Raw genomic sequence first — 16,891 nt, 5'->3', positions numbered from 1 at the left:
AGTCGAAATATTCCGATAGCTCGAGTCCTGACCACTCTACCAACTATGTATTCTTGTACTACATCATACGTAAGGGAAGACTTCTTTCATATCAACAAGTACTGCCCACTTCAGTTCATTTACCTCCATTCCAAAAGAAAAAAATGCTTTTAAAAGTTTCGAATGTTTTTTTTATTATTTTCGATACTTTTGGTCGTTAAAATAGGTTTGTCCTTTTACGTACTGAACTTTACTGAACATTGTTTCTTCAGTAATGTTTAGCAACATTTCAATTATACAATTGTCAAAACTTTACTGAAGAAAAAATGTTCAGTAAAGTTCAGTACGTAAAAAGACAAACCAAATGTCATGTCATCAGTTATTTGAAATAACCCAATTTTTGAACTTCTTGAACCATAGCAGTAACGGAATCCATGGTTTCCTCGCCGGTGGGAATAATTTGAGAAGCTGGCAATTTGAAACCAGTCAAAATAGAGTTTGAAGATGGGCGCAATTCATAACAGAAAGACATTTTGGTGCCGACAATTTCATAGACCCAATCGACACTAGCACCAGAAGCGGGATAGATGGCATCATAGATATTGCCACCAGTATATTTGGTACCGTAACGCTTGTTCATGGCAGCAACACTGACATCAAATACTTGTTTCAAGTCCTTGACATTGGCAGGCAATGAGGCAGTATTGCCATAAGGATACAACAAATATTGTGAGTAGGCATGGAACGAGATGTACAAGGAAATCTTGCCCTTCAATGAGGCAATGTATTCAGACATGGAACGGGTTTCAATTTCAGAGAAAGCAGAAGGGCCAGCATAGGTATCAGAGCAGGCACTGTTACTGGCACCAACAGTGTTCCATGCGAAGCCCCAGTTACGATTGGGATCGGCACCAAAGCAGCTACCATAGGGAGTACGGGTCTTGCGCCACAAACGATCGGTGGTGTGAGTGTAGACATAACCATCAGGATTGGCATGGGGGAAAACGTACCAATCGTAGTTTTCAGCAATGTTGCGTACACTCTCCACATTGGAAGTCAACAATTGATTAATGATGTAGGTAGCAGTGGCAGAGGAAATCCATTCGCGGGCATGGATACCAGCTTCAACAAAGATACCAGGCTTGGTAGTTTGGCTCTTGGAAATTTTAACACCCAAAATGGAACGTCCTTGATAAGTTTTACCACCTTCAACCAAAGTTACAACTCCGGGATATTGAACAGCCAATTGTTGCAACCACTTGTAGGTATCATCCAATTCGTAGTATTGATTCCAGTTGTAGTCAATGCTACGGGCATTGGGGTTGGGTTTGGCAACTTGTTCTTCATCACCTTCCAATTGGCTTTGTAAATTGCTTTCAACCAATTCATATTCAATTTCATTGACACCCATAATTTCCAAGAAATCAGGAACCTTGTGGGGAGCAACGATAACATTGATGGGCTTGTTGATGTGATGAATACCATCCAAGAACATAATGGAATCACTGACACCTTCCAAGTTCTTCAAAACCTCCAATTCAGCTGGACTAGAAGCGGTAGTTTGGTAAACGCGATAGTTATCGTAACGGGCGCGTTCAGCCGAACACACGGCTACTGCCAAAAGGCAGAAACCCAAAATTAGGTTAAATTTGTTTGCCATACTTGATGTGACTGTTGCAACTGTGGCATCTATGGTGGTTTATATACTTGTGCCTTGCTGCAAGAGCTTTAACAACACCAGATAAGTATGTAGCTATTTTCACCTAGTTAAAGATAAGGTATTTTGTGCGTGTATCATACATACAGCAATCAGCCTATTGTATGCACTTGTCGTACACAATCAAAGTGTTTCATTGACTTGGGGCTGTAAATTATTCAAAATATTGCAAAATGGGGGTTGTTTTTATTTTCAATATTCCTTGTTATTATTTAAATTTATACCAACATATTCATAAACAGAGATTAGGAAAACTTTTTATTGGATTGAATTTTGGCATTTTTAGTAAAAAATTATGAATATATACAAATTTGCATATAATATTTACCACCCGATTAATAGTTAATGACTTATTTTCTTACAGATTTTCGTGTACATAACTCGGTATTTTGAGGAATTCATTCATTATTAGTATTAGTTAAGGTTTTAGCCCGAAAAGGTTTACATATTTCCTATGAAATATGGTTAATTTGTACCGCAATAAGTGTTAATTTTTTTACATATTATTAAATAAAAACCATTAGCAAGCAATATAATACATTAAACTTTCAATAAACAAAACCATATATAATCGTTTAAATGAAAAAATCGTTAAATGCAATTATCTTATCGTACTTAAACGTCAAGTTCTTGGGCTTTCCCTCCCTCGTTTAAAATAAAAAATGGTAAATGTGGAATATTGAAAGTTGATGTGCTTCAAGAAGATTAACTGCTTTGACACAATAACTTCCATCAATTTCAATTTTTGTCGCAGGATTGGGTCATCTAAACACATCAATAAGATCAGAGGATGTGATATCCTTTATGGATATTATTTTGGAAAATATAAAAAAATAAAATCCATTTTTGAAAAACCACTTTTTGTCATTCCATTTGTAACTCCTAGAAATAATCATTTGCGACCGTAAAAGTATACATACATACTATATTCTGGATCTACATCGTTATAGCCATGTTTATTTGTACATCTGTGAAAATCACTTTAGCGTCCGAACGAATTGAAGTTGGTGCATAAAAGTTTGGTAAAATTTATTGTAGGTCCGTTGAACATTTGGTATTGAAAGTGGGCTATATATGTCCATGTTTTGGTATAGCCTCCATAAAAAGTAACGCGTCGGCGCTTTAAGGAATTTTGAAGGAATGGGACTTATCCATTTGACCACCGCATTGGTTTTTTGTTTGGTATTTTTAGTTTCCAGAGGCTGAAAAACATTTCTAATAAAAATTGTTTATATAGGTCCATCTTTTAGAATAATGTTTTTATCTACATTCTCAGTCTTATTTGGCTGTTATTTGGCATTTATTGATATTATTCCACATAAAACTTTAGACACAGGTCCACGTTTCGGTATAGCCCCCATTTTACGGCACCAGGTATATTTACGTTTTTATCTACATTTTCGACCCTAAATGGCTGTAATTTGGCATTTATGGTACTCAGTGGTTAAAAACTTCTCCACCTGTAATTTATATTTTCAGAGATATTTTCATAAATTTTCGTACGCCCAAATTCGATCGAGTAGTTTTTTCATATTTCGCATCAAAATGTGATTGTTTTTAAGTTTTTCATATGTTCCAAAAAAATAAGAAAACAAATTTGTTCAAAAAAAATTGTTTTCGAAAATTATAATATGCCTGTCTGCGTACTCGATAATTTGTAATAATAGCTGTGTCTTTTTACGTGATAATTAGTAATAATAGCTGTGTCTTTTTACGTGATAATTAGTAATAATTATTACTAATGTTGCAGATTTTGACAGTTGTATAAAGGAAAAGTTGCTGAAAAAAATGTTTCAGCAACATTTAGTAAGTAAAAAGACACCCCCAATCATGGTGTAAGAAAGAAGGTGATACAATAATACCAAAAATAAATAACAAATATTTCGCGTCTATAAAAAATATTTGTGTACAACATCTTTGTTTAAGCTTCGCGAATAATATTTTAACGTTTTCTTCCAACTTTTGTGGATATTTCGCGCAAAAAAAATTGACAGCAAATGAAGACTACAACCTACCGTCAACTATTGGATCACCTTGTTAAATTCGCCTTGCCCCCAATTATTACAAATGTTTCAAATTTTGACAATTGTATAAAGGAAAAGTTGCTGAAAAATTTGTTTCAGCAACATTTAGTAAGTAAAAAGACACACCAAATAATTTGTTCAAAAATTAAAAAAAAAATCCTTGGATTTTCAAAAAACTCAAATAAAACTCATTTATTTCAATAAAATTCCATTTGTGTAAAAAAGTTAAAGGGAAAACGGTGGGGAAAATCACACATTCCATTAAATTTAAAAAAGTGTTAAACGATCGAAACGTGACGTAGGGGATGGATGATATCAAGGAACGGTCCTGACCGGCTTTAACATCTCATCTCAATCGAATCTGGAATGTTCGCACTCTTTATAGAGAAGGTGCAGTTAACGCATTGGCAGATGTACTTAAAAAATACAAGGCCGACATTACTGCAATACAGGAGGTAAGATGGATTAGGATAGGCGTCACAACAACACCTAAAGGTGACGCACTGTATTATAGCTGCCATGACACAAAGCATGAGTTTGGTTGCGGATTTGTAGTTGGTCGGAGGTTAAAACGTCTGGTCTGCAGCTTAACCCCAGTAAATGAAATACTCGCTGCAATTCGATTAAAAGCAAAATTTTTCAACATCAGCTTTATTTGCGCTCATGCTCCCACTGAAGACAAGGACGAACAGACCAAAGATATATTTTACGAGCGCTTAGATGAAACTTATGACCGTTGCCCTGCCCTTGACATTAAAATTATTCTAGGCGATTTTAATGCCAAAATTGGAAAGGAGAATATCTTTGGTCCAACAGTCGGTAAATTCAGTCTCCACAGTGAAACATTTGACAATGGTATGAGGCTGATAGACTTTGCAGCTGCAAAAAACATGGTAGTTAGCAGTACCAGATTTAACCATCTCGATATTCATAAGGGCACCTGGCTGTCTCCAGATCAAAGAACAAGTAATCAAATTGATCATGTTGTGATAGATGGAAGACATTCATCGAGCGTGATGGATGTACGATCGTTCCGAGGAGCAAACATAGATTCGGACCACTACCTTGTTGCAGAAAAGGTACGTACCCGTCTAAACGTTGCAAATAGAGCACGAACAGATACAACGCGGAAGTTGGACATCGGTAAGCTGCAAATACAACAGATAGCCACAGCATATTCCACTCAATTAGCCCAATTGTTTAATAAAAGTACTCCTCGTCCGAATAACATATTAGCACAATGGCAAAATATTGCCCACTCCATGCAAACAGCCGCAAAATCCATATTTGGATACCAGAGACCTCCACCAAGGTATCCATGGTGTGACCAGGAGTGTCGTGTTGCTACAGAAGAGAAAAATGCGGCATATAGGGCTACTCTACAATCAGTAGCAACGCGTAGCGCAAGAGAGAGGTATCGGGAGAAAAGGAGAGAGGATAAACGTCTTTTCCGCAGGAAAAAGAGAGAAATGGAAAAACGGGAGTGTGAAAAATTCGAGATGTACAGGAGCCAGAATGAAGTCCAAAAGTTCTACCAAAGAGTGAAACATCAAACTGATGGTGAAACATCAAACTGATGATGCCAGCAAGGCAATTTGGTAACTGATACAGATAGTGTGCTCAGGAAGATACCAAAGATCCAATCCCAGAAGGTGGAATGTATACCGCCCAGCCACGATGAGTTAAAGACAGCAATAAGTCGGCTGAAGAATAATAAGACAACAGGAGCCACCTTTTTGCTGATTACAAAGCAGCCTTCGACAGCCCCCTACGTTCAAAGGTATTCCAAGCCTGACTGAATTTGGTATCCTGCAAAGCTCATCCGGCTTTGTAGAATGACAATAACTGATACTCGATCGTCAGTTAAAATAGGAAAGAAAGAGGTTTCAGACAAGGTGATGGCCTCTCATGTGAGCTTTTCAACATGCTGCTGGAAAAGGTTATACGAGATGCGAAGGTGAAAAGAAGTGGCACAATATATACAAACAGCCGTATGTTACTTGCTTATGCCGATGACGTTGACATCATAGGTCGATCGGTAAAGGAAGTAACTGATACCTTGGAAAAAGTCGAAAGGGAATCTGCTAAAGTGGGTCTGGCGGTAAACGGCGAGAGGACAAAGTTAATGGTGTCGTCGTGCAATGCGTCCATAGAAATCGGGCCAACTGTTGACGTGGGTTCCTATAATTTTGAGGTAATAAAGGACTTCGTCTACCTCGGCAACCAACAACATCAGTTGTGAAATACGAAGAAGAATAGTATTGGCCAACAGATGCTACTTCGGGCTGAGTAAGCAGTTTAGGAATAAAGCCACATCTCGTCAAACAAAAACAACGCTTTACAAAACACTGATACTACCCGTACTGATGTATGGTTCAGAAGCCTGGGTATTTGCGCAAGCAGACAAGGCAGTGCTTGGTGTGTTTGAGAGAAAAATTCTTCGAAAGATCTATGGACCAATCTGCGTTGACAGTGAATATCGACATCGTATTAAAGGCAACAATCTTACATACCTTACACATCAGAAACAATATCTGTTATAGTTTCTGAAATAACTATTTCTTTCTCCAGAATTTGCAAAAATGACGTATGTTCCCAAATTGGCAAAAAATTGTCTATAAGAGCATGCCACGCCCACACCTTCCAATTTGTTTACCTGATTTTTTTTGTTTTCTTAGTTTCAATACGTTTACTATCGAATTCCATATAGAAATTAACAATCGGTGACGACAAAAAATTGGTGTTTTGAACCACTGTGCGGCATAACATTTGAAATAGAGTCCCCCACAAATCTACGTAAATGAAATCAGTAACAAAACGGATCAAAGTCGGGCGGGGCCGACTATATGATACCCTACACCACTGTGAATATTTACAATACATCTGGGAGCTACATACAAATTACATTAAAAGTGGATAGATATAGCGTGTTTGGTGCAGCAAATACTTCAAATCGGCGAAAATATATATGGGAGCTATATCCAAATCTAAACCGATGTTCACCAAAAGCAATAACGTTCTTCCTATGACTAAATAATGATCTTCCCCAATTTGCAGCTGAATCCGACAATAAATGCGACCTGTACGCTGCGAACGGACGGACGGCCGGATATGCGTAGGTCGAATCAAAAAGTCATTCTATGTAAAGTGCCGCTCACTTGAATAGAACCCTCTATAAAAATAAATCTAGTCATTCACTTGTATTCAAAACAACGAAATCAAAATAAAGTCAAAAATACAAATTAAAAATTTGGCTTATATGAATAGCTTCAAACTTGAGTATACAGAAAGATTGTATTAGAATATCGATGCATATTCACTCTATATTGAAAACGAAGTACTTTCAGTAATATTTAATATAAGTGTATCCTTCCTGATTAAGAATACACCCGTATATCCTGCTTTGAAAGGATTCTTTTTATAATCAAGTGTAATGCCTGACAAAGCTTGCTTTATTCCTTCAACAAGTTAAGTTCGGATGCGTCCTGTCTTTTACACATAAGCCAACACTTCATACCTTGCATAAATCGGAAAAATGGAAGTGAAAAAAATTGGTAAGAGGTTCTATTCACAAATGCACAAATACATAATACCCATTACCACATTGTGGTGTTGGGTACAAAAACAGTTGACAAGAATTTATATAAATTATTTGTATTTAATATACTACAACAAAATCAAAATATTCTTCACACCAATATTATTTAGAAATAGTGGGCGGTAATGAATAATTTATTTACTTTTTATACCGCGATTCCATCACAATAATGTACTATAACAGTTAAGTGAATGTTGTCGGGTCTGTTTATGGACCTATTTTTATAAAATCTACATAATGGGACTTGTGTTTGAGAGTAAACTACATTAAGTGAGAAAATTACAATAAAATAGCATGCACCTAGTTTTACGTCGTTTTCACTTGAAAGAGAATCAATTAGTATTTTAGTTTCATATTCGTACAAAACTTAAGTCGACTTGTGTTCTTTTCCGTGAGTATGTTTGCGATTCACTACTGCTTATTATAGTTTGTTATGACAATTATTTATAAAAAGGACCACTTACGTAGTTTTGCCAAAAAATATATCAGAAACGTTACATATTTTCCAAAAACGGAATAGTGGTATGGAAAACTCTTAAAAAGTACAACTTCGTGTTACCAATAATTCATAAGTCTTACATACGTACCCAGCAAAATGTTCGATGCCAAAAATGCTATTCAAGAATGGGTGCAAGTGAAATGGCATGTCATTTTTTAGCATCTTCACTCATTCTTTTTACAAGAGCGTGACCCCCAAAAGATGCAATTCATTTTCAGATCCTAAGCATGTAATCTTTACTAACTCGATGGAATGGCATCTTCAACAATTCTTTGGCATGGCATCTTTACCAATCCTTTGGCATGCCATCTTAACCAATTCCCAAGAATAGCATTTTCACTAATCTTTGGCATGTCATTTTCACCAACCCTTTGGCATGTAATTCTCACGTCTTGTTCGGAAAATGGAAAATGCTGTATTGAAAAATGATTTTCATTTTTTTATTTTATTAATTCAAAGGAATTAATGAAATAACTATAATTTATTTATCATCATAAAGTTTCGCTATTTATATGGTTTGTAACCACAAAGCTGCAAACTTAAGTTTCTTAGCAGGATTGGTATGGCAATTGAAAAGGAGCAGTGTGTCGTGGGGGCCTGTGCTGTATCCTGGGCAGATGTTTTCCACGGTGTCATCAGTACTTGCCCTATAGGAATTTTGACGGCTGCACCATCCCGAGCGTATTGACCCAAAACTACTCTGGTTTGTCCTGACAGCTGGAGCTTCTCAGCTGCGATAGATGGTGGATGTTCTCCAAGGACCGCATTCACATTCATTTACTGCATCTGCGACTGCATTCGTGTGAATGCTACTTAAACCTGGTTGAAAGGCTTGTTGATCTAGAGGTTCTCTCTTGTAACGTTAGACTTCTCTTTCTAGATTATGAAGACCCCCTGGCTGCCTGGGTATGTGGTCTGAATTCTGCTATCATCGACCATGACATTCAACTCTATTGTTCCCAACTCTGCCGTCCAGGTAGTGAACAGAGTGGGGGTAGATTTATCGGCTGGTATTTGCATATTCCTCGCGTGGAAAAAATGGTAAGATCAGACAAAAAGGAGTTCAATCTTTCACAAATGTCATCAGGGACGCCACCTGAACTCAAGATGCCGTACAATCATTCGCATACGTTACGATCTCAATGCCGTCTGCAGCGTTTGGAGTTCAGGAGAGGTTTTTTTTTTCACTCTACGGGTCTTGGACTTCTTGATCCTAAATTCTACGTACTACTGTCGTCCACACTTAAAATTTATTATGCAACGTTTCAAACTTGGACGGTGCGTAGTCTGCTCGATGACATCAAATAACGAGGGTGATTGACAATATCAAATGGCTTTGCTAAATCAAGTGTCACTATCACTGTTCTATCGCACGGCTTGCTCTGAGTGAGTCCTCGGCTAATATGGAGATGGCCTTCAGCGCAGTTGTTGTGCTGCTTACGGATCCTATGCTATTGATCGGCAACTGGAAAGTTATCCTTTTCGGGCTTCAGTAGCTGACCTATTTTCCAGACTTCGGGAACGATGTGTTTGGCAAGCGACAGGTTGTAAATTTAAGTGAGAAACTTGACTTCCGGCCGTCCCAGCTGTTGCAGTCTAAACACCGCCGCTGCACGCAACAGAGTTTACTTCCTCCGCAACAGGTTTTGATTAATCTTACAAAAGGATTTTATTCCCATCAGTGCAGTGCAGATTTCGACATTGACTCCAACTGAAGATTACTATTTCGCGAATTTTATTTTACGTTTTGGAAATGTTTGTTGTTTTGTAGGGATCTGCAAATCGACTTGTTGAGCAGGGTTCTCTAGAGCAGGCAAGGAAACTTTTATAATTGGTCTGTTCCTTTACTTTTAAAAATGGTAATTGTTGCAAAAATGGTAAAAGTGGTGAACTGCTCTCATATAAATTGTATGCTTTTAAAAGTAAGGAAACACTTTGCGGGTAAAAACTGGTAACCTCAGACACGTAAAGGAACACGACTAATACCAAAGATTGCAGTCCGACTCTACTTTTAGCTCAATGATTGGGACTTCCTAGCATAATAAATCTTACATTGCTTTAAACGTACATATTTAGATAAATAAAAGAATATATACATGTGTTAAAATAAAAACACAAAATTCATCTCTATTGGATCGATGGAATGGGTTCAAATGCTAAGGAAAAGATCGGATCTATCACGACTTCCTTTGAATTGGTTCAAATGCTGATGAAACGATCGGATCTTTCACGACTTCCTTCGAATGGGTTCAAATGCTGATGAAAAGATCGGATCTTTTACGACTTCATTTGAACCAATGCAAAAGATCCAGTGAAATCATGCCATCTGATGGAACCACTTCCATAACATTTTGCTGGGTAGTTTCATTTCCAACAACAGATTTGTCTTAAAATACATATGTATAATTATTGCCACTATTCATAAAACGGAATATTAACAGCTAAGGTTGTTTATTTGACCTATCTGCTATATAAAAATTATGGACCAGATGCAGCGTTGCCGACAGTTTTTGATCGGAAATCGTCAAAAAAATCGTCATTAAAATTTGGAAAATCATCAAAAAATCGTCAACATTGTCCAAAACTCGGTTTGGTTACCGTTTAATACGATTTTCGCTGATATTTTTGTGAATGAGACTGGCAACATAAGATATACAACCCACAGCAATAAATCTAACCCAATATCACTTAAATACCCCTATAAAAATAGCACTCAGTAGATGATAGTTTCCTATGGTTATCGAGTTTGCAGTAATGCTGCATGGTAAAGCTGGGTACACATTGTCATTTTCAATGATAGCTTAGCTGAAATATCGCCCATGTTTGTCGGTACACGTACATTATGGTTGTTGGGCGGTCGGAAATCGATAAAAATTGTCGTTCAAAACTGGCTGACAGCTTAAAGGGGGCAATAATAGGAAGTTAATAAAGCTGGGGATTTTTACAACTTTCGGGCTTTTTTCTCAAGAAGTATGGACTTGCCCTTGAAAAAACTTTTACTGTCGTAATGTTGGCAGCGTATGCAAGTTGCTTCAACAAAATTCAAAGTGATCCGAGAGCAGGTCTTAAAGTGAATTTATACAAAATTTTGTGTGTGAGGTACCCGACGGAGTGGACAAATATAGTTTATATTCGAACCTGACCTATATGGACCAAATCTCGCACTCCCATCTAGAGTCATCGTACGCACAGTTTTTCCAAACATTTTTGAACTTTAGAGGGGGAGGTACCTGAAGGAGTGGACCGATATGGCTTATCTTCGAACCTAAACTAAGTTTGGACAAAATATTACGAATGCCACATTTTGGACGAAAGGGCAGAAGGAAGGAAGGAGTTGACCGATTGAGTCCATATTGAAACCTTATCTAAGTTTTTTACAAATTTCACGATGTGCAAATTATGGACCAAATCGGTTACTCCCATCTAGAGTTATCGTACGCACAGTTTTTCCAAACATTTTTGAACTTTAGTGGGGGAGGTACCTGAAGGAGTGGACCGATATGGCTTATCTTCGAACCTAAACTAAGTTTGGGCAAAATATTACGATAGTCAAATTTTGGACCAAATCGGCTCATCCGATTGAGAGTTATCGTGCGCACCAGACAGACAGACGGACGGACATTGCTAAATCGACTCCAAATTGTCTGAAACACATTTCGTCCAAACATAGTTGGGGTCTAAAACCATTATTTCGATGAGGCACATTTTACCCGTATGAAAGTGTAGCCTAAAGGTGGGGGGTATAAAAAGCTCAAAAATCGAGTTTGGAACATTGTTTTCCTTAAAATCTTTTGTGAAATTTTGGTCAAAATGTAGTTATCGTCCTTTATTTCATGAATTTCTGGTTTAAATGAAAAATCGTCATTTTGGACCATAAAATTGTAAAATCGTCATTTTTCAATTTTGGGCCAAAAAATCGTCAAAATGACGATAAATCGTCAAATTCGGCAACACTGACCAGATGTCAAATTGCTGGTAGTTCCGCCAAAAATGTTGCTAAAAACCTCAAAATACGAAAAATCGGGAGGTACCGTTATATGAGGGCTATACTAGAACATGGACCTATTTTGATGATTTGTCGTGGAGAAGTTTTGTGAGCACAACCGTTACTGGGATGTTTCGTGACTGCAAAGAAAACCAATTGTCAAATATCGAGTAGGTCCGTCAAAAAATGTTGCCAAAACCCTCAAAATAGCGAAAATCGGGAGGTACCGTTATATGTGGCCTATACCTACGGACCGATACTGACAACTTTTGTTGGAGAAGTGTTGTGACCAATAGGAACTTCAAATGTTAAATTACTGCAAGTTCGGTCAAGAAATATAGCTAAATTTCTCAAAATATCGAAAATCGGAAACTATATTGAAATTTTTTTAGTGAAAAGGTTTCGTAACCACTGCAAACCACAAATGTCACATTACACCAAGTTAGGTCAAAAATTGTGGCTAAAATCCTCAAAACACCGAAAATGGAAAAGTATCGTTATATGGGGCTATACCAAAACGTAGACCGATAAAGCCCATCATCGAAATTGGCCCGCCTAAAAAAACATACATCTTTCCAAAATTTCAGCATCCTATCTTCATTATTGTGGATGCTAGAGTGATTCCAACAGACGGACGGACATGCATAGATCGACACAGAATTTTATCCTGATCAAGAACCGCAAAAGATCATTTTAATACGTTGCAACAAACTTAATATACCCTCCACACTATAGTGAAGGGTATAAAAATTGTTTCGAATGCGCACAATTTTTCCATAAAATGCGAAGGGAATAAAGTTAGGAGAACCAAAAACTGTATAATTTATTTATTTGTTTATTTTATTTATTTTTTGAAGAACGACATACATCACGGTGCGCCTTAACTAATTTTAAATGGAAGGTGCTTACACCTGGGAAGTTTTTGCAGATTCGGAAGCTACAATGCTCATAGATCAGAAATATCAAGAAACAAAAAAATCGCCGGAGGGATTTTCAAATAAATCTCAATTTAAGTTCACATTTTTAGGGGTTCTTTAGGTTTTCACGATTTTGCTTGGAAACCGCGAGTCCTATGTAAATGGGCCTAAAGAAAATGTTGTAGCAGTGAAAATTCTCCACAAGACTATTTTTGGATATTTTTGTAGGTTTTACCGTTTTTGAGATATAGAAGTTCGAATTGAGACAACGCACTGACTGTATCGCCTCCTTATAAAACAATGTCATTACTGCAATTTCCCAAATTAAACTTATATATCTTGAAAATGGTACAACCTAGGAAAAAATAAATCATTTAATCTTGTAGATAACTTCCACACCTTCAACATTTTCTTTAGTCCCATTTTAATATGACTTGTGGTTCCCAAGCAAAATCTTGAAGACTTAAGATAAAACCCTAAAAATTTGAAGTGAACCTCTATATCTCAAAAATGGTAAAACCTACGAAAAGACATAAAGGTCAGTCTTGTAGAGAATTTTCGCAGCTAGAACATTTTCTTTATACTCATTTCGATACGACTTGTGGTTTCCAAGCAAAATCGTGAAAACCTAAAAAACCCTAATATTGTGAATTTTGATCGCGATTTATTTAAAAATCCCTCTGGCGATTTTTTCTGTTTTTTTTTATTTTTCTTATCTATGAACATTGCTGTTTCAGAATCCGCGAAATCGTGTAAGCGGTTTTCATGAAAAGTTATTTAAGGCGCACCATATATGATCTTGTTTTATGTATAAGGTAGCGATACTGTCAATGCATTATCTCAATTTGAACTTCTATATATCAAAAAAGGTAAAACCTACGAAAATATCATAAAAGTAAATCTTAAGGAGAATTTTCAGAGCTACAACATTTTTTTAGGCCCATTTACATAGGACTCGCGGTTTCAAGCAAAATCGTGAAAACCTAAAGAATCCCTAAAAATGTGAACTTAAATCGCGATTTATTTGAAAATCCCTCCGGCGATTTTTTTTGTTTCTTGATATTTCTCATCTATGAGCATTGTAGTTTCAGAATCTACAAAAACTTCCCAGGTGTAAGCACCTTCCATTTAAAATTAGTTAAGGCACAACGTGACATATGTATGTTGTTTTTGAATTCAAATCTAAGGGCGAAACCTATAGCTCTGCGTGTTGCGTGAGCGTTCAAAAATACAGAAACAAAATACATGTATTTGTTGTTGTTTTCAATTTGAAATACATGTATTTTGTTTTTGTATTTTTGAACGCACACGCAACACGCAGAGCTATAGGTTTCGCCCTAAAAATGAATTGACAAATATTTAATTTTTATTTTTCAAGATATGAATTTTTATCTGTAGTTGTTGAAATTATATAAAAAACGTATATATCCACGATTTTTAGTGTCTCATTTTTTCAAAATTTGCAAAAGTTACATTGATATATAGGGCCCAAAATATCCAAAATCGGCCAAATATGCATATTGGAGCTACATATATCAATCAAAATCCAATCAAATTTTTAAAATTGTTTTACAACTCGTTTTTTATCCACAACAATGAAGTTGTTTCATCGATTGGACCTTAATTGCGGCCTTTAAATAATTCTTATGAAAATACACCTTTGGCTCCATACAAATTACTATGGCAACAAAGACCGCTAGGTTGGCACGAGTTAACGTTAACCGATCACCATAAAATTTCATACATGTATAAGGTTTTTGGATCAAATAGAAAAAATTAGGAGGTAGTAGTTCCAAAAAAAAATTTGGGCCAGTCTAATGTACATATCGGTCATTTACTCAAAAAGTTTCACATCTCAAACAATCCAGTTTTGAAATTTGACTTCCCAACTTAAGCGCATTTCACAAATAACATGTCTTATAAAAACTGCATCATTTAAGTTGTCAATTCCATGGACTATCTGTCAAATAAATTACGTAAACTCCCAAAAAAAACTGTTTTAAGAGCAAGTGAAAAATGCGTTTTATGCACAAAAAATAAATAACTATTTGGACAATATTTTGCAAACATCTAGCCAGATATCAGCACTAAATTTCTGTGCAAGATTAAGCTTGATTTGAAGTCTTAAAAACTTCAAATCATGCTTCAGAAAATCAAAAAAAAAAAACGTTTTTCTTGAATTGTGCCAAACTTGTAGTTAATGGGCTGTAACTCGTTAGGTTTTAGATATGTCAACATGAAAATTTTACACAAGAAGAATTTTACACAAGAAGTCGTAGAAAAAATAAAAGTTGTTAACTCAGAAAACGCATATTTTGAGTTATACCACTTTTTGAGTAAATGAGCTGTATTTATATGTGAATTACGTATATTGACAAATATAAAAGATTCAAAAGGAGATAATACCTTTTTTATCGTAAAAAAATTGTTTTTGTTTTATGTGCTTGATAAATGGTATTTTCAGATTTGCAATTACAGGGATTTAACAAAACAGATACATGTTGTGACAAAAATATATATTGTTGCTCTGACAATATAGACCAACATTTTTCTTTTTGTGTTTTTAAAATACGACTGTCCTACCTTATATCAATATCTATAATACATTCCGAGAAATTACTATTTCTTTCCCCAAATGTCTAGAACAAAGTGGTATTACCCTGCAAAATCAAACTCTGAATCAGTGTGAGACATACTAAATAAAATAATTTATTTTATAATTTACTAATTTATTATTATTGTGTCTTATTTCATATTATTATTTTGTAATCACTTATCGTTATATAATTAGTTGTTGAAATAACCCAACTTTTGAACTTCTTGCACCATAGCAGTAACGGAATCCATGGTTTCTTCACCAGTGGGAATAATTTGAGCAGCAGGCAATTTGAAACCAGTCAAAATGGAGTTCGAAGATGGACGCAATTCATAGCAGAAAGCCATCTTGGTGCCAACATTTTCGTAGGCCCAATCAACACTAGCACCCGAAGCGGGATAGATAGCATCATAGATGTTACCACCAGTATATTTGGTACCGTAACGCTTGTTCATGGCAGCAACACTGACATCAAATACTTGTTTCAAATCTTTGACATTGGCAGGCAATGAGGCAGTATGGCCATAAGGATACAACAAGTATTGAGAGTAGGCATGGAAGGAGATGTACAAGGAGATTTTGCCCTTCAAGGAGGCAATATATTCGGACATGGAACGGGTTTCGATTTCAGAGAAAGCCGAGGGACCAGCATAGGTATCAGAGCAGGCACTGTTGCTAGATCCAACAGTGTTCCACTGGAAGCCCCAGTTACGGTTAGGATCGGCTCCAAAGCAGCTACCATAGGGAGTACGAGTCTTGCGCCATAGGCGATCGGTGGTGTGAGTATAGACATAACCATCAGGATTGGCATGAGGGAAAACGTACCAATCGTAGTTTTCGGCAATGTTGCGTATACTTTCCACATTGGATGTCAACAATTGATTAATCAAGTAGGTGGCAGTGGCAGAGGAAATCCATTCACGGGCATGCATACCACCTTCAACAAAGATGCCAGGTTTGGTAGTTTGGCTCTTCGAGATTTTAACACCCAAAATGGAACGTCCTTGATAGGTTTTACCGCCTTCAATCAAAGTTACAACGCCGGGGTATTGAACAGCCAATTGTTGCAACCATTTGTAGGTATCATCCAATTCGTAGTATTGGTTCCAGTTGTAATCAATGGAACGGACATTGGGGTTAGGCTTGGCTACTTCTTCTTCAGCATCTTCCAATTGGCTTTGCAAATTGCTTTCAACCAATTCGTATTCAATTTCATTGACACCCATAATTTCCAAGAAATCAGGAACCTTGTGGGGAGCAACAATAACGCTGATGGGCTTGTTGATGTGATGAATACCATCCAAGAACATAATCGAATCACTGGCACCTTCCAAATTCTTCAACACCTCCAATTCGGCAGGACTGGAAGCGGTAGTTTGGTAAACGCGATAGTTATCGTAACGGGCGCGTTCGCCAGAACACAAGGCCACTGCCAAAAGGCAGAAACCCAAAATGAGGTTAAACTTGTTTGCCATACTTGATGTATTTGCTGCCAGTGTGGCCCCAACTGTGCTTTATATAGTGATAGTTTAACTACCTGCATGCGGCCGTAGCTATATGTAGTTTTTACTATAGA

General features: G+C 36.7%; 3 protein-coding genes across 3 annotated transcripts in view; 1 reads left to right on the top strand and 2 right to left on the bottom strand.

Annotated features, from left to right (window-relative positions):
- ppk18 (pickpocket 18) overlaps nucleotides 1-16,891 on the top strand; it is a 71,147-nt gene that overhangs the window by 16,473 nt on the left and 37,783 nt on the right. The window lies entirely within an intron of this gene.
- Nucleotides 348-1,646, bottom strand: LOC141394112 (zinc carboxypeptidase A 1-like). The gene has a single exon (XM_073968014.1). It carries the CDS (start codon nucleotides 1,637-1,639, stop codon nucleotides 359-361), a length of 1,281 nt encoding a protein of 426 aa, XP_073824115.1. The 5' UTR covers nucleotides 1,640-1,646; the 3' UTR covers nucleotides 348-358.
- Nucleotides 15,428-16,817, bottom strand: LOC141394110 (zinc carboxypeptidase A 1-like). Its single transcript, XM_073968012.1, has one exon. It carries the CDS (start codon nucleotides 16,788-16,790, stop codon nucleotides 15,507-15,509), a length of 1,284 nt encoding a protein of 427 aa, XP_073824113.1. The 5' UTR covers nucleotides 16,791-16,817; the 3' UTR covers nucleotides 15,428-15,506.

This window comes from Musca autumnalis, unplaced genomic scaffold (assembly GCF_047663935.1).
Source record: "Musca autumnalis isolate F117 unplaced genomic scaffold, ASM4766393v1 scaffold_2, whole genome shotgun sequence".
In the NCBI taxonomy this organism is placed as follows: Eukaryota; Metazoa; Arthropoda; class Insecta; order Diptera; family Muscidae; genus Musca; species Musca autumnalis.
The sequence above is the reverse complement of the archived record's forward strand: the minus strand, read 5'-3'. Positions and strand labels throughout refer to the sequence as shown.

What these genes read in the sequence shown, in the direction of transcription:
- LOC141394112 (XM_073968014.1), bottom strand. Translation starts at nt 1,639, where the DNA reads ATGGCAAACAAATTTAACCTAATTTTGGGTTTCTGCCTTTTGGCAGTA.
- LOC141394110 (XM_073968012.1), bottom strand. Translation starts at nt 16,790, where the DNA reads ATGGCAAACAAGTTTAACCTCATTTTGGGTTTCTGCCTTTTGGCAGTG.